Source organism: Salmo trutta, chromosome 5 (assembly GCF_901001165.1).
Source record: "Salmo trutta chromosome 5, fSalTru1.1, whole genome shotgun sequence".
Classification (NCBI taxonomy): domain Eukaryota; kingdom Metazoa; phylum Chordata; class Actinopteri; order Salmoniformes; family Salmonidae; genus Salmo; species Salmo trutta.
The window spans coordinates 10,459,625-10,483,251 of NC_042961.1; the positions used below are offsets into that span (position 1 = coordinate 10,459,625).

Sequence of the window (23,627 nt, forward strand, 5' to 3'; positions counted from 1 at the left end):
TCGATCCGTCTCTATCGTACTATCAGTCTCTATCGTACTATCAGTCTCTATCGTACTATCAGTCTCTATCGTACTATCAGTCTCTCTCATACTATCAGTCTCTCTCATACTATCAGTCTCTCTCATACTATCAGTCTCTCTCATACTATCAGTCTCTCTCATACTATCAGTCTCTCTCATACTATCAGACTCTGTTATACTATCAGTCTCTGTGTCATACTATCACTCTCTCTCATACTATCAGTCTCTGTCATACTATCAGTCTCTGTCATACTGTCTGTCTCTGTTATACTATCAGTCTCTCTCATATTATCAGTCTCTCTCGTACAATCAGTCTCTCTCGTACTATCAGTCTCTCTCGTACTATCAGTCTCTCTCGTACTATCTGTCTCTCTCGTACTATCAGTCTCTCTCGTACTATCAGTCTCTCTCATTTGATCCGTCTCTATCGTACTATCAGTCTCTATCGTACTATCAGTCTCTCTCGTACTATCAGTCTCTCTCGTACTATCAGTCTCTCTCATACTATCAGTCTCTCTCATACTATCAGTCTCTCTCATACTATCAGACTCTGTTATACTATCAGTCTCTCTCATACTATCAGTCTCTGTTATACTATCAGTCTCTTTCATACTATCACTCTCTCTCATACTATCAGACTCTGTTATACTATCAGTCTCTCTCGTACTATCAGTCTCTCTCGTACTATCAGTCTCTCTCATATGATCAGTCTCTCTCATACGATCAGTCTCTAGCGTACTATCAGTCTCTAGCGTACTATCAGACTCTGTTATACTATCAGTCTCTCTCATACTATCAGACTCTGTTATACTATCAGTCTCTCTCATACTATCAGTCTCTTTCATACTATCAGTCTCTCTCATACTATCAGACTCTGTTATACTATCAGTCTCTCTCGTACTATCAGTCTCTCTCGTACTATCAGTCTCTCTCGTACTATCAGTATCTCTCGTACTATCAGTATCTCTCATATGATCAGTCTCTCTCATACGATCAGTCTCTAGCGTACTATCAGTCTCTAGCGTACTATCAGTCTCTCTCGTACTATCAGTCTCTCTCGTACTATCAGTCTCTCTCGTACTATCAGTCTCTCTCGTACTATCAGTCTCTCTCGTACTATCAGTCTCTCTCGTACTATCAGTCTCTATCGTACTATCTGTTTCTAGCGTACTATCAGTCTCTAGCGTACTATCAGTCTCTAGCGTACTATCAGTCTCTAGCGTACTATCAGTCTCTAGCGTACTATCAGTCTCTATCGTACTATCAGTCTCTATCATACTATCAGTCTCTATCATACTATCAGTCTCTATCATACTATCAGTCTCTATCATACTATCAGTCTCTCTCTTTCTAGCTCCTCTCCTCTCATGTCCCTGTTTTTCTTTCAAGTATATCCTTCCAGGTGTTTTCACACTGTGATTCTGTCTTTGGGAAAGTGATCCACCCTGACATTTTCTTAATGAACATTGGAACAACTCTGTCTGTCTGTCTTGTCAGGCGTGGTATGTTTGTGGAAATCAATTGATGTATGCATGAGTTTCTAATGGTGTGCTGTCTCTAAAGGTGGGGGCCTTATGTTCCAGCGAGGTGTCTTTGGGAACCTGGGGAAGCTGGAGACAATGATGTCAGTGTGTTACGGTCGGACAGACGAGCTGGTATTCTCTGGAGCCGCCACGGGGGACATATATGTCTGGAAGGAGCCCGTGCTGCTGAAGACCATCAAGGCCCACGACGGACCTGTGTTCGCCATGTACTCCCTGGACAAGGTATTCTACTGGGTGTCAGCCCTGTCTGATAACAACAGACTGTTGGTCAACTAGTTTTCACTAACCTTATAATAAGATCATCATCTGGAACAGCTCTGTATTGTACTCTGGTTTCCCCACACCCACTTGGTGTAAATATTTCATTGTCTTTCTTCCCATTGACTCATAAACGCCCTATAACTGCTCTATGAGGACTTCACCATATGGAATTGATGTTATGTTGTCCGCTAGAATAATTTCAGAGTGATATTGTTGCTGCTGGCTGTAGTTATGGATGTGTTTAACTATAATTGGCCTGTAGTTGAGGAAGTTATCAATACTGTAGTGCTCTGATGAGGAGCTATGGAGAGACGTGATGTGTTGAGGCATGGTGGTTATTGTGTTTGGGGGCAAACACAGCATCATTAGGCAGCATGATTAAGTCACACATAGATTCCTCATTTTCCTAATTGGCCATTTGCAGCCTGTCATTTGACTGTGTGCAAACACTATGTACACGGGTCCCGTGTGGCTCAGTTGGTAGAGCATGGTGTTTGCAACGCCAGGGTTGTGGGTTCGATTCCCACGGGGGACCAGTACGGAGAAAAAATGTATGAAATGTATGCATTCACTACTGTAAGTCGCTCTGGATAAGAACATCTGCTAAATGACTAAAATGTCAAATGTAAATGTAGTCTTAATGACCGATGGAAACCTTGGTGTGTATTGCATCATGCATCTCCCTCCTGATGCTGAGATTGGAGTAATTAAATGGATTGTCTCCCATGAACTTCTGTTCTGTGGAAAATCATTATATCGCTATTTACTGTTACTAATGAAGACTGGCGTGATTATAAGCAGTCAATCCTATCTCTTGTCTTCAGTCCATGATAGTGTTTTTAATTAAACATCTTCTAGTGTTTTCGCCCTCTCGTACAAATAGATTGTCTATTTATTCGCAATCTCTTCAAGTAGAGATGCCTTAGATCAAAACAAAATATTATAGTCTCATTAGATGTAACATTTATGTGATGCTGTTTCCAAAACCTTTCATCAGAGAAGCAGTATTAAGGAGGATGTGGGAGGGCTTTCCTGGGGGAGACCGCCGCTGAATTTCTGATGTGTTGTTGCTGCTGCTTCAGATCTTTGACAGGCCCTGTCTGGTAGTAGAAGTCATTGCAATTCCCAACTGCTTCTGTGTGTTGTGAAAGATGTCAGAGACAGACAATGTTTTTTATTTGTCTTCCCTCCATCCATACCTTCCCCCTGCACTTCCTCATCCAACACTTCCTTCTCAGTTTCAAGACAAACTGACCCCCTACCATCCTTCAGAGGTTCAGACAGACCTCTTGACAAGCTGTCAGGCGGAACATTAGCGTCAGTCAGAGCCCCTGTCTCATCCGGCCCTCATCACTGCTAGTTTTCCTCAGTGGGGTTGTCAGTGGTGGAGTACCTTGGGTGACGTCCCTCTGCTGTTGTTCCCTCCAGGGCTTTGTGACAGGTGGGAAGGACGGAGTAGTGGAGCTGTGGGACGACATGTTTGAGAGGTGCCTGAAGACATACGCTATCAAGAGAGCAGCCCTCTCCCCGGGATCTAAAGGTAGGAAACCACATGTTTGACTCCTTTTTATTTATTCCATTCCAGCCATTACTATGAGCCTGTCCTCCTATAGCTCCTCCTCCCACCAGCCCCCATAACACTCCCTACAGTAACTGACAGTCAACCAAAGCCTTTGACAGATACAGAAACACTATCTGAGAAGTACTGTAATTCTCTCTTAAAGGCAAGCTCTGACCCTGTAAAACACATACCTGTATCAGGAAGCGTAATGTGTTTGAAATTTGACCATAAACGCTCAATAGATACTCTAGCCATCATTGAGCACTGTATCCTCCTCTAGTCAGTGCTGCCATCTCGTGGCCTCATGTGAAAATGCAAAGAATGGTACTTCAAATCAAATGTATTTATATAGCCCTTCTTAGACCAGCTGATATTTCAAAGTGCTGTACAGAAACCCAGCCTAAAACCCCAAACAGCAAGCAATGCAGGTGTAGAAGCATGGTAGTGCTTCTATCTGCTGCTATTGATCTGGGAGGATTTCACTGCTACGGCTGTACTTAGCCTTTACAGTGATATTTGTGCGTGTCCCCCAGGTCTGCTCTTGGAGGACAACCCCTCCATTCGTGCCATAACTCTGGGACACGGGCACATCCTGGTGGGAACCAAGAATGGAGAAATACTTGAAATCGACAAGAGTGGACCCATGACCCTGCTAGTCCAGGTGTGTGTGTGTGTGTGTGTGTGTGTGTGTGTGTGTGTGTGTGTGTGTGTGTGTGTGTGTGTGTGTGTGTGTGCGTGTGCGCACAGCTGAAACACCTAGAGTGGGGTGTTTTTGGAGGACACACTTTGGGTTGGAGGACACACTTTTACATCAGCATCCTGCAGTGAAACAGCAGCCTTCAGGTGTTGCCTGTTCTCTACTGACTGTTGTTACTCAGGCTACTTGATGTGTTGGCTTGTTACTCAGGCTACTTGATGTGTTGGCTTGTTACTCAGGCTACTTGATGTGTTGGCTTGTTACTCAGGGTACTTGATGTGTTGGCTTGTTACTCAGGCTTCTTGATGTGTTGGCTTGTTACTCAGGCTACTTGATGTGTTGGCTTGTTACTCAGGCTACTTGATGTGTTGGCTTGTTACTCAGGCTTCTTGATGTGTTGGCTTGTTACTCAGGCTACTTGATGTGTTGGCTTGTTACTCAGGCTACTTGATGTGTTGGCTTGTTACTCAGGCTTCTTAATGTGTTGGCTTGTTACTCAGGCTACTTGATGTGTTGGCTTGTTACTCAGGCTACTTGATGTGTTGGCTTGTTACTCAGGCTTCCTGATGTGTTTTGGCTTGTTACTCAGGCTACTTGATGTATTGGCTTGTTACTCAGGCTTCTTGATGTGTTGGCTTGTTACTCAGGCTACTTGATGTGTTGGCTTGTTACTCAGGCTTCTTGATGTGTTGGCTTGTTACTCAGGCTACTTGATGTGTTGGCTTGTTACTCAGGCTACTTGATGTGTTGGCTTGTTACTCAGGCTACTTGATGTGTTGGCTTGTTACTCAGGCTTCTTGATGTGTTGGCTTGTTACTCAGGCTACTTGATGTGTTGGCTTGTTACTCAGGCTTCTTGATGTGTTGGCTTGTTACTCAGGCTACTTGATGTGTTGGCTTGTTACTCAGGCTACTTGATGTGTTGGCTTGTTACTCAGGCTTCTTGATGTGTTGGCTTGTTACTCAGGCTTCTTGATGTGTTGGCTTGTTACTCAGGCTTCTTGATGTGTTGGCTTGTTACTCAGGCTTCTTGATGTGTTGGCTTGTTACTCAGGCGTCTTGATGTGTTGGCTTGTTACTCAGGCGTCTTGATGTGTTGGCTTGTTACTCAGGCTTCTTGATGTGTTGGCTTATTCCTCACTTCCTCTATACTCCTACTCAGGGACTGCAGTCGGAAATAAATCATTGGTTATCCGAGGCAACCTTTTCTATCTGACAGTCTGCTGCTTGGCTGGCTCCGAAAAACCCTGTGTTCCCTCTTGATTATCCGGAATAGTCCATAGCTTAATATCTCAACACCTTCCTTATTATTGTTTCTCTTGGCTGTGTCACAAGGCTTGTGTATGGGCTCTGTGGTGCTGCTGCATACATGGCAGTTACAGTAGTTGGTATGATGAGTGTGTGTGTACGTGTGTGTGTGTGCGCGTGTCTATGCTTCCTTGCGTGCATGTGTGGTTCTGACTGTCAGTACATTGCTGTGGTAGTTCCCTCTTATGGGTGCAGAGTAGCTCTTACAGCTCAGTCAGAGCCTCCACGACTCCTTAGCAGTCAGGTACCCTTGCTCTGTTGCCATGGTGAACAGACCTGATGGGGATGGGTTATGAAGGATCAGTATGGAAGTGTTCTTGGGTAAAATCGCTGCTGCTATCTGGGATGCGATGGATTGGGCTTTTGTTTAGCCTCTCACTCAAATTCCACGTCAATATGAGCACAATTTATCATTCTGAGAAAAAAGAGTGAATGATTTTGTGGGTGACAGGTGTGTCAAATGGATTAGGTGTAATGGTTCAGGGCATGTCAACTGTGACTGACTAACAGTTGCGTGTCCGTCTATTGCTATGGTTACAGGGTCACATGGACGGCGAGGTGTGGGGTCTTGCTGCTCACCCCCTGCTTCCCATATGTGCCACAGTGAGTGATGACAAAACTCTGCGAATATGGGAGCTCTTCACTAACCACCGCATGGTGGCAGTTCGCAAACTTAAAAAAGGTACTGCTGAATGTTGATATTTTCCTCGACTAATGAGTCATTAACTCCCATCATCATCAACAAAACATACAGATGTTGGATTGTAATTTGAGCAAGTTTGCTACAGCAGGAAAATAACTCTGCAGCAACAGGAAATGTGGGTTATAATTAAAGGACATTTTTTGTAGGGGTTGATAAACATTTTTAAGGGCAAATCAAGTCTGAAATGTCAGTGAAAATTACAAACTTTAGAAGCCTTCTAAAATTCAAATACACTCCAAGTTTGCATTTCCTGGTTTGCAGTAAAATTCTCAGCAACAAAAGAAGGATCAAATTAAGATCCTACATCTGTAAGGCACCCTAGTGTAACCTTCTGTGTCTGTCAGTCTATGTCTGTATCTACATTTTGGAAGTGTTTAACTCTGTGTGTGTGTGTGTGTGTGTGTGTGTGTGTGTGTGTGTGTGTGTGTGTGTGTGTGTGTGTGTGTGTGTGTGTGTGTGTGTGTGTGTGTGTGTGTGTGTGTGTGTGTGAGGTGGAAGATGCTGTGCCTTCTCCCCTGATGGGAAAGCCTTAGCGGTGGGCCTCAACGATGGTAGTTTCCTGGTGGTGAACTCTGACACCCTGGAGGACCTGGTGTCCTTCCATCACAGGAAGGAGTCTATCTCTGACGTCAGGTTTTCACAAGGTAACCTTTGACATAGAATCTGTACTATCAGCCGACTGGATCACTTATGACTGATATGTTCATTCACTGCTGTTTGTATTTCATAACACTGATAATACGCATGGGTATTTCATTAGTAAGGTTAATTTGAGTTCAACAGTTCCTAATATACACTCTTTGAAAAAAGGGTTCCAAAAGGGTTATTCGGCTGTCCTCATAGGAGAACCCTTTTTGATTCCATGTAGAACCCTTTTTTGGTTCCAGATAGAACCCTCTGTGAAAAGGGTTCAACCTGGAACCAAAAGGCTTCTACTTGGCACCAAAAACGGTTCTCCAAAGGGTTCTCCTATGGGGACAGCCGAATAACCCTTTTAGGTTCTAGATAGCACCTTTTTTTCTAAGAGTGTATGCAGTGAGGTTTCACTGAATAGCATTATCGCCCACCTGGCTGAGGTGTTGATCACTGTTTCTATGGCTTCCTTAGACGCTGGTAAATACCTTGCTGTGGCCTCACATGATAACTTTGTGGATATCTACAATGTGCTGTCCAGTAAGAGGGTGGGAATCTGTAAAGGAGCTTCAAGCTATATCACTCACATAGACTGGGACTCTCGTGGTGAGTTTATGGTGTAATTGCAAGAGGAGCATGAATTCTCCTAAGTAGTCCGTAGATACAAGTTCTATTTTGTCCTTGGATCCTGAGAAAGTAAAAACATTTTCTGTAGGTAAATTGCTGCAAGTAAATTCAGGTGCCAAAGAGCAATTATTCTTCGAAGCCCCAAGAGGGAAGAGACAAACCATAAGAAATTCTGAGGTAAGAGACCCAACTGAGATTGTCATTTTTCTCAGCTAGAAATCAAATATTAATGGGCACTCCAGGAAAGCAGGATGCAGTGTTTAACACACTGTGTGTGTGTGTGTGTGTGGGTGTGTGTGTGTGTGTGCGCGTTCCTGTTTCCGCCTGTCAGATAGAGAAGATGGAGTGGGCTACCTGGACGTGTGTCCTGGGCCCCACCTGTGAGGGGATCTGGCCCACCCACAGTGACATCACAGACGTCAACGCCGCCTCGCTCACCAAAGACAAGAAGCTGCTTGCCACCGGAGACGACTTTGGCTTCCTCAAGCTCTTCAGCTATCCAACCAGGGTGCGACAGCTCAGTACACAGGCACTAGTGTTCATTTACATTATACTCACTTGAACTGAAATGGAATTGATCCCAACGCTGGTACATGTCTCAGTTGTTGACTCAAGTTGAATGTTGTGTCTTGGTTCAACTTGGTTCAATGTTGTGTCTTGGTTCAACTTGGTTCAATGTTGTGTCTTGGTTCAACTTGGTTCAATGTTGTCTCTTGGTTCAACTTGGTTCAATGTTGTCTCTTGGTTCAACTTGGTTCAATGTTGTCTCTTGGTTCAACTTGGTTCAATGTTGTCTCTTGGTTCAACTTGGTTCAATGTTGTCTCTTGGTTCAACTTGGTTCAATGTTGTGTCTTGGTTCAACTTGGTTCAATGTTGTCTCTTGGTTCAACTTGGTTCAATGTTGTCTCTTGGTTCAACTTGGTTCAATGTTGTCTCTTGGTTCATCTTGGTTCAATGTTGTCTCTTGGTTCAACTTGGTTCAATGTTGTCTCTTGGTTCAACTTGGTTCAATGTTGTCTATTGGTTCAACTTGGTTCAATGTTGTCTCTTGGTTCATCTTGGTTCAATGTTGTCTCTTGGTTCAACTTGGTTCAATGTTGTCTCTTGGTTCAACTTGGTTCAATGTTGTCTCTTGGTTCAACTTGGTTCAATGTTGTCTCTTGGTTCATCTTGGTTCAATGTTGTCTCTTGGTTCAACTTGGTTCAATGTTGTCTCTTGGTTCAACTTGGTTCAATGTTGTCTATTGGTTCAACTTGGTTCAATGTTGTCTTCGTTCAACTTGGTTCAATATTGTCTCTTTGTTCAACTTGGCACTGTCTGCTCTCCCCTCAGGGTCAATATGCCCGCTTCAAGAAGTACGTGGGCCACAGTGCCCATATAACCAACGTGCGATGGGCACAAGATGACGCCACGCTACTGACGCTGGGCGGAGCTGACACAGCATTGATGATTTGGAGCCTGGAGAGAACCGGAGAGGGTCACAGGGAGAACCCTGTGGACAGCGAGGAGTCAGACGATGACATTGAGGAGGACGGAGGTAAACGCTAGCCTTTAGACTACTGATCCATACAGTACAATACTACTATATACAGTAGTGCTTGTGGGCGGAAGGTAGGCTAGTGGTTAGAATGTTGGGCCAGTAACTGAAAGGTCACCAGTTCAAACACCTAAGCCAACAAAGTGAAAAATCTGTCTGTGCCCTTGGGCAAGGCATTTAACGCTGTAGTACTATGTCTGACCCTGTAAAAAAGCACATTTTACTGCAACTATCCTGTGTATGTGACAATAAAACATAAATATTACTTTTTTTATATACACATTCTTACAACTCTCTCACATTCTACTCTCAGAACTCCCATACAACATTGTCAACAGACACACACAAAGCTATCCTGATCAAATACTACTTTTTACACACTGCTCTAATTGGCGAGTCTCTTCCTGTGTGCGTGTCTATAGGGTATGACAGTGATGTGGCAAGGGAGAACAGCATCAACTACACCACTAAGATCTATGCTGTTAGCATCCGGGGTATGTGTGGCATCAAACCTCACCAGCAACTGAAGGAGGTGTCAGCAGAGGAAAGGTACACCCCCACACTTCTGTCTCTGCCCACGTTTCCCTTCTCTAATGGCTGAACTGTACAGATTCTGTTTTGGGACTGGAAGTTGTCACTCAGTGATAGAGCTTAAACATTAGTGTCTTGGCCCCTGACTATTGTGTTGTGTGTAGATTTAAAACAATTTAAAGTCTGAGGCAGTGACAATAAAAAATGCCCAAGTTTTATCTGTTATGTTAGGCCTCAAAAGACTGTTAAAGTCTTGATCCTAATCAGGCTGCCATCAGCTTCCAACACCATTTGACTGTCTACACAGGAATGCTTATAGTCCTCTGGTGTCAGAAACAGGAAATGTACCTGTCTACCAGTACACATCTATATGAGTATAATTCATATCTACAGTATTTATACCTTTTGTAAAGCCTCAGAGGTGGTCATTGTAGGGTTGACATGGATATAGAGTTTGGTCTTGCTTTTTTATGATACAGAGTGAGTTGACTTTTTCAGTGCTTAGCTGACAGCATTTGAAGTTTTAAGGGAAGACTGCGTGGGGTTTGTTTTCATGTTAGACTATTTCAAATGGAGTATGAGGCCTGGTTTAGTTTGATAGGTAAAGAGTAGTCTATAATGTCTATCTGTACTACTTGCATTAAAAAACAAGACATTATATGCTCATAGAAAGATCTTTATCCCCAGTTCTATGTTATTTCTTTCTGCACTTTATGAGTGTACACGTGTGCTTTATGTGTCCTCTCTCTAATACTCTCTCTCTATTCACCTCTGTTGCTATGATACTGTGGATTGTCCTGGGCATGCATTGTGGATGTAGCCCATTGATATCGTATGCCGTGTGCATGTTTTATGTGTGATCCATCTGTGAATTGTTGGGTGTACGTGTTTGGGTCGTAGTCTGTGTTGTGTTACAGTATGAGATGGCATGTTCTTATGCCTTGTGAAGGAATCTTGTCAAAGTATTGCACAATATTATGTGCATGTGTAGCAGGTGTGCTCTCTTGAGCTTCTGTGTGATATCTGTTGCTATGATACCGATATGTTGTGTATACAGTACCTATACAGTATCATTGGTATGATCTCAGTTGCTTTGAGACTGTATAGAGTATTTCCACATTAGTGGTTCCACCATCAATATAAATGACTTATCAGCTATGTGCAGCTAGGGGAAGTCAAAATATACTGTGGAAATAGTATGTATAGCCCGAGGAGACAATGATTGATTTTTGTCAGAGCCAAAGGTTGCGTTGCCACAAATTGTATTTTAAGCCATAAAATGTGCATTATTTACCATGACGCTCCCCACTATTTTCCATTATTGTCACATATAGCAGTGCTGTTATGTATGGAAGACTTTGACTTTGTCCATTCTCTTTCATATAATGTGTAGAATAACATTTACCCAATTATACAGCATCACAGAATGACAGGAAACATGAAATAGTTACAGAACATGAACCAGTGAAGAACCTATCATATGCTATCTGGGGGGCTCACAACGTCCCCCCCCCCACCCCCCGGAGTGGTTGGTGGCCCCGGTGCACATACCCTGCATGCCTGTTCGGTAATCTGGCCCTGATGGTAGGCTACCATGCTGATTTGTCCCCACAACCATACCATCTGGTGCCCACTTCTGTCTTGAGAAACACTTCAAGGTAGACTCAGCGATATGCTGTAGATTCAGAAAGTAAGCAGAATAGTGGGCCCATTTCTGCAACAACTAAGAGCATTGGACCGCGAGGCTCAACTTCTCAGTTGTTTTGGTGCCCTGGCTACCACGTTCTAACAGCGTGAAGGTAACCCGTGCACATGCGCAGATACTGTGTGTGTGAGAGCGAAGTCTTGCGTCTCGCTCATCTCATTATCTGCGGTGCTGCTCGTGGCAACACCATTTCACTGAGTCTACCTTTGAAAGACGCGTTATAAAGGTGTACTTTCAGCCAGTAGTTTTAAAAGTAGTGCTCACAATCCAAAACAGGTCCCCGACAATTGTATACGACGTAATCCATTTTGTATTATATGTCACAAATTCCAATTCGTAGAATGTTACAAATTTGTAAGTGCTTAACATCCTGTTCAATCTCTTTAATATCTCTCTTGTGTTTTAACTTGCATTCCTTTGGAGGCAGGGCATTGTCAAGTAAGTATGACCTATCCATACATTCTGTGTTAGCTATGGGATGTGGGTGGTATTTCCATACATTGGATGTGCAGAGATGAGGATTTTATTTTATTGAGTGTGTCGGCAGAATATCTAACATTCAATAGAGTACATTGTGTTGGTATTTTAATCCAGGGATTCCAACAGAATTTTCCATGTTTTTCCTTTTATAACCGTACATTCTTAACATTTTATCCAAAAGTGTTTGTTCTTTCACTGATCTCCTATAATGGTACTACAGGAAGCAGTTCTGAAACAGCTGTATTTTCTAGTCATCTATTTATATGGACTATGGGCATAATCTCCCATAGCCCATGGATCTCAATATCACTCATATTGCTCAAAATAAGGCCAATATGACGTTATGTCCACTGCATGAGTAAGACATTTTATTTCAGATCCTTTTGGGTCATTCGTATCACAATTTATTTTGTAGAGTACTCCGAGTACAGCGATGATTTACCAAGTGATACTGGAGGAGACCGTTCTTTCTTTCTGTTTCTATCTCTCCCCCTCTCTTTTCTTCTTCCCCTCTCATGGAGCCCCAGACATCACAGGAGCTTGTTTTCCCATAACCCCTTGGGGGTTGAGATAGAGGCACTGACTCATTTCTCTCTTCCTGTGCCCTTCCTCCTCCTCTCATAGGAGCTCTATTGCACAGTTTGCACAGGGACCCCAGGGTATGACCCCCTCCCCTTATCGCTCTGTAGACTGGTGCACTCTCTCATTCCACACTTCTCCTCCGAGCTGTCTCTCTTTCTAGCATGCTGACAGTAGGCTGACGGCCAGAGCATGGTGTGCACCAGGCAGAAATGACGGCTAATAGCTCTCCAGGTTGCTTTTTGCATGAGCATAGAGCCTTTATAGTTATACTGAGTCCCCTCGGACTCCGACCTGTCCTCTAAACCTCTCACTTGGTTCTGTCCACTGCTCTCAAGGGGATCCAGGTAAAGTGGGCTACTTGTGTCTATCACGCTGTGTGCGTACACTGTGGCTCCAGGTCCACGTGTTTCTCTGTGATGTTCTGTATGTACTTGCATGGTGGCAGTCAGCTCATCTCATTCCCATCTGATCAGAACTGCATGTTTGCATCCAGACTGCAGAGTTTCACACCCAGTGGGGCTTTTTTCCCATCTTCTCTTTCTTGTTCAGATAGAGAAATGGAGCTAGATAGAGACATGGAGCTAGGCAGCGTCACTCTTTGACTCTCTAGTTAAATAAAGGTTAAATTAAAATACATTAAAATGATTCTACAATCCTGGCTCAGCATGAAAAATGTTGCAATCAGTCCTTAGGAGTTAGTTACAACACTACTGCAGATATTTCCTCTGCGGTGTTATGTGTGGCAACACTAAACTCTGACATGCTGATTGAAGTCACTTCAGAGCATGTAGACACTGATAATATTGTTAAAACACATGTGGAAGAGGGAGTCTGATTACCAAATGAAATAGGAGAAAGTAGATGTTGGAAATATTAGCTCCCTGCCGTGCATGATCATCCAAACAATGCTGGTTAAATGCTGTTCAGACAAACAGAGAATGACGGTAGTGTCTGTCAGCTGTAAGGAGTGTAAACTATGTATGGGATCACAGCTATCACCTTTGGGCTAGTAATTTGCCAGTGAGCTGGAACCTTGTCTTGTATGACACGGCTGTAGTTCTACCAGGCCATTGCACACAGTGTTGGTGCTGTATAACTAATGCTTCTGCAATGTCATTGCACTGTTCAACCTCCTGTGGGATTTCAACCTCCAAGGTCTTCTTCAGTATGTGTTTCCCTGTTAACGTGTAGACTGTCTGTCAGTGTGTGTGCGCACGGGAGCATGCACACATTTCCATGAACCTTTTACAACCTGTGTTAAGGACCAACAACTTAATAAATCAAATCAAACTGTATTTGTCAAATGCGCAGAATACAACAAGTGTAGACCTTACCGTGAAATGCTTACTTAAAATTCTTAACCAACAGTGCAGTTCAACAAGAGTTAAGAAAATATTTATAATAAACTGAAGTAAAAAATAATTGAAAGTAACATAACAATAATGACGTTATATACAGGGGGTACCGGTACCGAGTCAGTGTGCAGGGGTACAGGTTAGTTGAGGTAATTTGTACATGTAGGTAGGGGTGAAGTGACTATGCATAGATAATAAACAGCGAGTAGCAGCAGTGTACAAAACAAATGGAGGGGGGGGGGGGGGTCAACGGAATAGTCCGGTGGCCATTTGATTAATTGTTTAGCAGTCTTATGGCTTGGGATTAGAAGCTGTTGAGGAGCCTTTTGGTCCTAGACTTGGCGCTCCGGTATCGTTTGCCATCAGAGAAAACAGTCTATAACTTGGGTGACTGGAGCCTCTGACAATTTTATGGGCTTTCCTCTGACACCACCTATTACAGAGGTCCTGGATTGCAGGAAGTTTGGCCCCAGTGATGCACTGGGCAGTACTCACTACCCTCTGTAGCGCCTTACGGTCAGATGTCGAGCAGTTGCCATACCAGGCGGTGATGCCACTACAGCCCCGTTGATGTTAATGGGGGCCTGTTCGGCCCTCCTTTTCCTATAGTCTACGATCAGCTCCTTTGTCTTGCTCACATTGAGGGAGAGTGTGTTGTCCTGGCACCACACTGCAGGTTCTCTGACCTCCTCCCTAATCGTTGTCAGTGATCAGGCCTACCACTGCTGTGTCGTCAGCAAATGTAAAGATGGTGTTGGAGTCATGTTTGGCCACGCAATTGTGGGTGAACAGGGAGTACAGGAGGGGACTAAGTACACACCCCTGAGGGGCCCCAGTGTTGAGGATCAGCGTAGCAGATGTGTTATTACCTACCCTTATCACCTGGGGGCGGCCCGTCAGGAAGTCCAGGATCCAGTTGCAGAGGGAGGTGTTTAGTCCCAGGGTCCTTAGCTTAGTGATGAGCTTCGTGGGCACTATGGTGTTGAATGCTGAGCTGTAGTCAATTAACAGCATTCTCACATAGGTGTTTCTTTTGTCCAGGTGGGAAAGGGAAGTGTGGAGTGCTTCTATTCTTCCTTTAATGGCCCTGTGCTTTTGTGTCAGCTATCAATAGTATTGATATGTCAGATGTTTTACATGGTCTGTTAACCCCTGAGTGACCTTGGACCTCAGGTCTCAGCCAGGACACATCACTGTGGTAACCAACCGCCGAGGAAGTCACATTTTCCAACACATCACTGTGGTAACCAACCGCCTAGGAAGTCACATTTTTCAACACATCACTGTGGTAACCAACCACCTAGGAAGTCACATTTTCCAACACATCACTGTGGTAACCAACCGCCTAGGAAGTCACATTTTCCAACACATCACTGTGGTAACCAACCGCCTAGGAAGTCACATTTTCCAACACATCACTGTGGTAACCAACCGCCGAGGAAGTCACATTTTCCAACACATCACTGTGGTAACCAACCGCCTAGGAAGTCACATTTTCCAACACATCACTGTGGTAACCAACCGCCTAGGAAGTCACATTTTCCAACACATCACTGTGGTAACCAACCGCCTAGGACGTCACATTTTCCAACACATCCAGTGACTTCATTTTTAAGGAGAGTGGAATTCCACTCACTTTAAAGGGGCAATCTGCAATTGCTACATCAACTGCAGATTGCCCCTTTTTAAGTATTTTTTATTTTATAGTGATAGATTTCAATGAGGGGGAGACAGAGAAGGAAATCCAGGGAAAGCCTCACCGAGACGCAGAGGTAGATGTGCTGCAGGTGGCAGTGTAGAGCTCCTAGAACCTGACTCAGAGACTGAGTGGAATTGTATTCTGTTGCTCATTGTGGCTCATTGCCATACATGTTAAATGTGGCCTCAGCCAACTGGTGTAATGTGTTGTTATTGGTGTGATCCTTATGTGAAAGTTGACGCTTGTTAACATTGTGAATGTGATGTGCCCACCTTGGTGATATGTGTGCAGTGGCTGGCCAAAATTCATACATGTGTAATAGGAAAATGTCAGTGATGTATACAATTTATTCCATTTTATGTAGCACTGAATCTGTCTGTAGATATTGTGTTATATACTGTGTGTGTTTCATGAGGAACACTGAATATTTGTGTATTATAAACAGTAAAGGCTATTATGAGTGATTAACAAACAATGATGTACTGTAGCCATGCTTAACAAGGTTTCTATTCAGAGGGATATGACTGATTGCAGTTGTTTTGTACTCTCTGAGTTCCTCAAGCTGTAGTTTAGTACACAGATATTTTCTTTCTCACACTCTCTTTTTTCTTTCTTTATTTGTTTCTATCTCTCTCATGTCAGACTAGAGAGATATTTTATAACTTGGTCTAATCTATCCTTAATGTGGCATTGCTGTGCCCTGTAATGAAATTGCTCTGAGAAAACACGACTTGGCTCTGTGGTACACATGTTAATATACTGTATCTGTCCAATATATCTACTGTGTGAGGCAGTACTATCTGTTTACTCACTGCAGGCCACCTGTTAGTCGAGCTGCTCCCCAACCAGAGAAGCTGCAGAAGAACAATATCACCAAAAAGAAGAAGCTTGTCGAGGTTTGTCTCACAGTGGTGTTGATGTTAACTCTGAATAACTTTGATGTCATACTCAACACGATGTTACAAAACCTAATTTTATTGGTCACATACACATATTTTGCAGATGTTATTGCGGGTGTAGCGAAATGCTTGTCTTGTTACATTTTTAACCGTAATTTTTTTTTTATGAACCATTGTTGGGTACGTTTGGTGCGCTGTGGGATGTGATTGGTCGGTGATGTGTGTACTTCCAGGACCTGGTTTTGGACCATGTGTTTGGGTTCAGGGGCTTCGATTGTCGTAACAACCTTCACTACCTCAACGACGGCGCCGACATCGTCTTCCACACAGCAGCCACGGCCATGGTGCACAGCCTCTCCACTGGTACAGCTACGTGTTGTCACTTTCAGATACCGTACTCAATATTGACATCAGGGCTTGTGATTTTCAAAGGCGTGTACATGATAAGATGAAGATGAACTCTGTGTTTTAATGCTATTTTTCCTCAGGGACTCAGAGTTTCTACTTGGAGCATACAGATGACATCCTCTGTTTGACCGTCAATCAACATCCTAAATACAAAAATGTCATCGCTACAGGACAGATTGGTATGTACTGTACTGCAGTGAATGAACATGTTTTATTTTATTGTGGTTATGCGTCTACATATTTTGCATGTACTTATCAATAGCATTGGTGTGTGGGCTGAGTGTGGGCATATGAGAGCGAGAGAGATATTGAATGCCTTATCTTAGCATTTTTCTGGGACTTTGTTGAGGACCTGTTCAATCTGCATTGACACGTTTTAATTTTGTTTGTTGCTAGAATTAGTTTTTATTGGTGCTTAATATCATGGCCCTCAGCAGCATCTGAGAAGGCACTCACTTTAGATTTCATTTGTTCTTTTGTTGCCTAATTTCCCATCGCTCACACACCACAGGTGAAGTGACAGACCTGCCAGGTAAACCCCCCCCGTCCAGATTGACCTTTACAGTGTGCCCTACAGTTACTATACCTATGGGCCGGTTTCCCGGACACAGAAAAATCCCAGTCCTGCAATAAAAAAGCAAGCTCAATGAGAAAAAAAATCTTAATCTATGTCGGGGAAACCACCCCTATAGGTTTACCCTCTTATTGCTGTTCTCCTGCAGTTTCCCAGTGGCCTGTCCTGTGTTTTCTTTCCTCCAGTAGTTATCCCTCTGTATTCAACCCTACTTTTCTGACCTTTTTTACCCAGTACTATAATACAGCCAATCAATTGCCCTGGACTGCTCCATACTGTTGCCCTGTATACTGGATCAGACTATGGTGGTTTTCTCTGTGCTCCAGGCACCACTCCCTCCATCCACGTGTGGGACGCCATGAGTAAACAGACACTGTCCATCCTGCGCTGCTCTCACGCCAAGGGGGTGGGCTACGTCAACTTCAGCGCCACGGGAAAGCTGCTGCTCTCTGTGGGGGTGGAGCCTGAACACACCATCACTGTGTGGCGCTGGCAGGAAGGTGAGCCATTCTGACCCTGGTAATATTCACTGAGATGGTGGTAGGCTATCTAGACATTCCGCTAGCGGAACACCTGCTCCAATATCCAATGACGGGCGTGGCGCGAAATACAAACTCCTCGAAAATGCGAAAACTTCCATTTTTCAAACATATGACTATTTTACACCATTTTAAAGACAAGACTCTCCTTTATCTAACCATACTGTCCGATTTCAAAAAGGCTTTACAGCGAAAGCAAAACATTAGATTATGTCAGCAGAGTACCCAGCCAGAAATAATCAGACACCCATTTTTCAAGCTAGCATATAATGTCACAAAAAACAAAACCACAGCTAAATGCAGCACTAACCTTTGATGATCTTCATCAGATGACACTCCTATGACATTATGTTATACAATACATGCATGTTTTGTTCAATCAAGTTCATATTTATATCAAAAACCAGCTTTTTACATTAGCATGTGACGTTCAGAACTAGCATTCCCACCGAACACTTCCGGTGAATTTACTAAATTACTCACGATAAACGTTCACAAAAAAACATAACAATTATTTAAAGAATTATAGATACAGAACTCCTTTATGCACTCGATATGTCCGATTTTAAAATAGCTTTTCGGTGAAAGCACATTTCGCAATATTCTGAGTAGATAGCCCGGCCATCATGGCTAGCTATTTTGACACCCACCAAGTTAGGTACTCACCAAACTCAGATTTACTATAAGAAAAATTGGATTACCTTTGCTGTTCTTCGTCAGAATGCACTCCCAGGACTTCTACTTCATCACCCAATGTTGTTTTGGTTCCAAATAATTCATAGTTATATCCAAATAGCGGCGTTTTGTTGTGCGTTCAAGACACTATCCGAAGGGTAACGAAGGGTGACGCGCCCGGCGCGTATCGTGACAAAAAATTTCAAAATATTCCATAACCGTACTTCGAAGCATGTCAAACGCTGTTTAAAATCAATTTTTATGCGATTTTTCTCGTAAAAAAGCGATAATATTCCGACCGGGAGTCGTTGTTTTCGTTCAAAGACTGAAAATGTAAACATGGAGTCGTCTCGTGCACGCGCGCCCCCGTCTCATTGTTCTCAGATCGACCACTTACCAAATGCGCTACTGTTTTTCAGCCAGAGACAGCAGAGTCATCATTCAATGTTCTGCCGCCTTCTGAGAGCCTATGGGAGCATTAGAAAATGTCACGTTACAGCAGAGATCCCCTGTTTTGGATAGAGATGGCAAAGAAGGCCAAGAAATGGTCAGACAGGGTACTTCCTGTACAGAATCTTCTCAGGTTTTGGCCTGCCATTTGAGTTCTGTTATACTCACAGACACCATTCAAACAGTTTTAGAAACTTTGGAGTGTTTTCTATCCAAAGCTAATAATTATATGCATATTCTAGTTTCTGGGCAGGAGTAATAACCAGATTAAATCGGGTACGTTTTTTATCCGGCCGTGAAAATACTGCCCCCTATCCATAACAAGTTAGATTGGTCTGGGCATTTTTGGGATCGCTAATCCTAACAATGTTGTTAGATATCACTCTGTAACTGTAAATAGCAGGTCATAGGAGTGTTTGTGCTTGTGTGTGTTCCCCTGTCCAGGTGCTAAAGTGACCAGTAAAGGTGGCCATCCAGACAGGATCTTCGTAGTTGAGTTCCGGCCAGACTCCGACTCTCAGTTCGTGTCTGTTGGGATCAAGCACATCAAGTTCTGGACACTGGCTGGAGGCTCTCTCATGTATAAGAAGGGAGTGGTGGGCTCAGTGGAGGACGGCAGGATGCAGACCATGTTGTCTGTGGCCTTTGGTGCGGTGAGTATCGACAGAATTTGACACTAAACTCTTTAGTCTACCCTAATGGGTAGTAATTCATTTCAGAGATACATTAAACGGTTTCGTGATCCTGAGCTGTGGTTTCTCTTCCTCCAGAATAACCTAACATTCACAGGTGCTATAAATGGGGATGTGTACGTGTGGAGAGACCACTTCCTGCTTCGTGTCGTGGCTAAAGCCCACACCGGGCCAGTGTTCACCATGTACACCACACTGAGGGACGGCCTCATCGTCACAGGGGGCAAGGAGAGGCCGTGAGTACCGTACTGCTGCATGACCATTTACAGTTTACATTTTAGTCATTTGTCAGACACTCTTATCCAGAGCGACTTACAGGAGAAATTAGGGTTAGGTGCCTTGCTCAAGGGTACATCGACCGATTTTTCACCTAGTCAGCTCAGGGATTTGAAACAGTGACCTTTCGGTTACTGGCCCAACGCTCTTAAAGGGATATTTTGGCAATGAGGCCATTTTTCTACCAGTATGCTAGTAGATATTCATAGACTTCCAGTCATTACGCAAACTACCTAACTAACTTCCTTCATACTGGACACAGAGACAGACATAAAAATGGTATCCACTAGTTCATCGGACTCAGGGAAAGTATTTGTTTAACCGCTAGGCTACCTGCTGCCAAGACCACTGACAATCAGAATGATATCTTTATAACACTGACCTACTTGAGACAACACCATTAATCCCACCTAAAGTAACAAGACACACTAGCACCAAAAATCACATCTGGAATTCCATTGGATTACATTAAGAATAGTTCTGAATCTCGGTTAACCCTCTATCCTCTATGATGATGATACATTGATGATTATGATGGTGTGTTTGCATGCGTGTGTGTGTGCGTGCGTGCATGCACTTTTTCAGTACAAAGGAGGGCGGTGCAGTGAAACTGTGGGACCAGGAGATGAAGCGTTGCCGAGCGTTTCAGCTGGAGACGGGCCAAACTGTTGAGTGTGTGAGGTCCGTCTGTCGGGGAAAGGTGAGTTCAGCACAGCCAGGGCACACATCATTGAAAGAGACTTTGAGCATGTCTACAGCAGATGTTTAACCTTAAAGCAACTCCCTGAACAATCCTTTCGGAATTAAATGTACTGTCGCAATGTTTTATATATATATATATATATATATATATATATATATATATATATATGTATATATATTTATATATATATACAAAAATATTATATAAATATATATGATATTCAATTAAAATATATATATATATATATATATTTTAATTGAATATCATATATATTTATATAATATTTTTGTCATTTAGCAGATGCTCTTAGCGATCCGGATTGAAGCAAGCCCTAAGTCTATAGCTAGGATTTTGAAGGGTTAAAAACAGTAACCTTCTTGTGTCCCTGTCTACCAGGGTAAGATATTGGTAGGTACAAAGGATGGTGAGATCATTGAGGTGGGAGAGAAGAACGCTGCGTCCAACATCCTGATCAACGGTCACATGCAGGGCGAGATCTGGGGCCTGGCCACCCACCCCTCTAAAGACCTGTTCATCTCCACCAGCGACGACAGCACCATCCGCATATGGGACCTGGCCGACAAGGTACAGCACAAATAAATACTATGTGGTTCCAATGGTCTGCTGAGTTATGAAGTTGTGTTTGAACTTACATTGAATGTCTTAATTGATTTATTGCAGAAACAACTTTTTTGCATCTCAAATCTGTGTATAAATAGGTTTGTGTTCTTGGTTTCCTTTGCACCTGAATTTAGTTAACCGTTGAATGGCATGTTTTGTTGTCTACAACCCTGCGTCCGTTTCCCTGCTAGAAACTGCTGAACAAGGTGAGCCTGGGCCATCCAGCCAAGTGTGCCAGCTATAGTCCCGATGGGGAGATGGTGTCTGTGGGTATGAAGAATGGGGAGTTCATCATCCTCCTCACCAACTCACTCAAGATGTGGGGCAAGAAACGAGACCGCAGTGCTGCCATACAGGACATCAGGTAAGAACTGAGGGGACATAGGAGCTACCTGGAGCACTTTGGCTAGACTCGTGTCCACATCCTGGCAGTGACCCTAGCATCAGTCCTAACCCTACCTTCATGTCCACATCCTGGCAGTAACTAACCCTAGCATCAGTCCTAACCCTACCTTCATGTCCACATCCTGGCAGTAACCCTAGCATCAGTCCTAACCCTACCTTCATGTCCACATCCTGGCAGTAACTAACCCTAGCATCAGTCCTAACCCTACCTTCATGTCCACATCCTGGCAGTAACCCTAGCATCAGTCCTAACCCTACCTTCATGTCCACATCCTGGCAGTAACTAACCCTAACATCAGTCCTAACCCTAGCATCATGTCCACATCCTGGCAGTAACTAACCCTAGCATCAGTCCTAACCCTAGCATCATGTCCACATCCTGGCAGTAACTAACCCTAGCATCAGTCCTAACCCTAGCATCATGTCCACATCCTGCCAGTAACTAACCCTAGCATCAGCCCTAACCCTACCTTCATGTCCACATCCTGGCAGTAACTAACCTTAGCATCAGCCCTAACCCTAGCATCATGTCCACATCCTGGCAGTAACTAACCCTAGGATCAGCCCTAACCCTACCTTCATGTCCACATCCTGGCAGTAACTAACCTTAGCATCAGCCCTAACCCTAGCATCATGTCCAAATCCTGGCAGTAACTAACCCTAGCATCAGCCCTAACCCTACCTTCATGTCCACATCCTGGCAGTAACTAACCCTAGCATCAGCCCTAACCCTACCTTCATGTCCACATCCTGGCAGTAACTAACCCTAGCATCAGCCCTAACCCTAGCTTCATGTCCACATCCTGGCAGTAACCCTAGCATCAGCCCTAATCCTAGCTTCATGTCCACATCCTGGCAGTAACTAACCCTAGCATGAGTCCTAACCCTAGCATCAGCCCTAACCCTAGCTTCATGTCCACATCCTGGCAGTAACCCTAGCATCAGCCCTAATCCGAGCTTCATGTCCACATCCTGGCAGTAACTAACCCTAGCATCAGCCCTAACCCTACCTTCATGTCCACATCCTGGCAGTAACTAACCCTAGCATCAGTCCTAACCCTAGCATCATGTCCACATCCTGGCAGTAACCCTAGCATCAGTCCTAACCCTAGCATCAGCCCTAACCCTAGCTTCATGTCCACATCCTGGCAGTAACTAACCTCAGCATCAGCCCTAATCCTAGCATCATGTCCACATCCTGGCAGTAACTAACCTCAGCATCAGCCCTAACCCTAGCTTCATGTCCACATCCTGGCAGTAACTAACCTCAGCATCAGCCCTAACCTTAGCTTCATGTCCACATCCTGGCAGTAAGTAACCCTAGCATCAGTCCTAACCCTACCTTCATGTCCACATCCTGGCAGTAACCCTACCATCAGTCCTAACCCTGGCATCAGCCCTAACCCTAAATTCATGTCCACATCCTGGCAGTAACTAACCCTAGCATCAGCCCTAACCCAAGCATCAGCCCTAACCCTAGCTTCATGTCCACATCCTGGCAGTAACTAACCTCAGCATCAGCCCTAACCCTAGCTTCATGTCCACATCCTGGCAGTAACTAACCCTAGCATCAGCCCTAACACTACCTTCATGTCCACATCCTGGCAGTAACCCTAGCATCAGCCCTAACCCTAGCTTCATGTCCACATCCTGGCAGTAACCCTAGCATCAGCCCTAACACTACCTTCATGTCTACATCCTGGCAGTAACCCTAGCATCAGCCCTAACCCTAGCTTCATGTCCACATCCTGGCAGTAACTAACCCTAGCATCAGCCCTAACACTACCTTCATGTCCACATCCTGGCAGTAACCCTAGCATCAGCCCTAACACTACCTTCATGTCCACATCCTGGCAGTAACCCTAGCATCAGCCCTAACACTACCTTCATGTCCACATCCTGGCAGTAACTAACCCTAGCATCAGCCCTAACCCTAGCTTCATGTCCACATCCTGGCAGTAACTAACCCTAGCATCAGCCCTAACCCTAGCATCAGCCCTAACCCTAGCATCATGTCCACATCCTGGCAGTAACCCTAGCATCAGTCCTAACCCTACCTTCATGTCCACATCCTGGCAGTAACCCTACCATCAGTCCTAACCCTGGCATCAGCCCTAACCCTAAATTCATGTCCACATCC

The 23,627-nt window shown here is 44.1% G+C and overlaps 1 protein-coding gene across 5 annotated transcripts in view; it reads left to right on the plus strand.

The window, feature by feature from the left end:
* The window catches only part of LOC115193641 (echinoderm microtubule-associated protein-like 6), a 123,614-nt gene that overhangs the window by 73,791 nt on the left and 26,196 nt on the right, over positions 1–23,627 (plus strand). The window contains exons 18-39 of one of the 5 annotated variants that reach the window (XM_029752481.1): positions 1,585–1,787; positions 3,255–3,366; positions 3,921–4,048; positions 5,932–6,073; positions 6,586–6,738; positions 7,202–7,333; positions 7,443–7,531; positions 7,686–7,862; positions 8,689–8,893; positions 9,316–9,442; positions 11,553–11,567; positions 12,527–12,535; positions 16,063–16,141; positions 16,378–16,507; positions 16,633–16,731; positions 17,064–17,084; positions 17,453–17,626; positions 19,235–19,443; positions 19,561–19,718; positions 20,344–20,458; positions 20,858–21,046; positions 21,274–21,446. In XM_029752481.1, the coding sequence (XP_029608341.1) occupies positions 1,585–1,787; positions 3,255–3,366; positions 3,921–4,048; positions 5,932–6,073; positions 6,586–6,738; positions 7,202–7,333; positions 7,443–7,531; positions 7,686–7,862; positions 8,689–8,893; positions 9,316–9,442; positions 11,553–11,567; positions 12,527–12,535; positions 16,063–16,141; positions 16,378–16,507; positions 16,633–16,731; positions 17,064–17,084; positions 17,453–17,626; positions 19,235–19,443; positions 19,561–19,718; positions 20,344–20,458; positions 20,858–21,046; positions 21,274–21,446 (2,839 nt within the window). The remainder of the gene's footprint in view (positions 1–1,584; positions 1,788–3,254; positions 3,367–3,920; positions 4,049–5,931; positions 6,074–6,585; positions 6,739–7,201; positions 7,334–7,442; positions 7,532–7,685; positions 7,863–8,688; positions 8,894–9,315; positions 9,443–11,552; positions 11,568–12,526; positions 12,536–16,062; positions 16,142–16,377; positions 16,508–16,632; positions 16,732–17,063; positions 17,085–17,452; positions 17,627–19,234; positions 19,444–19,560; positions 19,719–20,343; positions 20,459–20,857; positions 21,047–21,273; positions 21,447–23,627) is intronic. The other 4 variants (XM_029752483.1, XM_029752482.1, XM_029752484.1 and 1 more) reach the window with 4 other exon arrangements.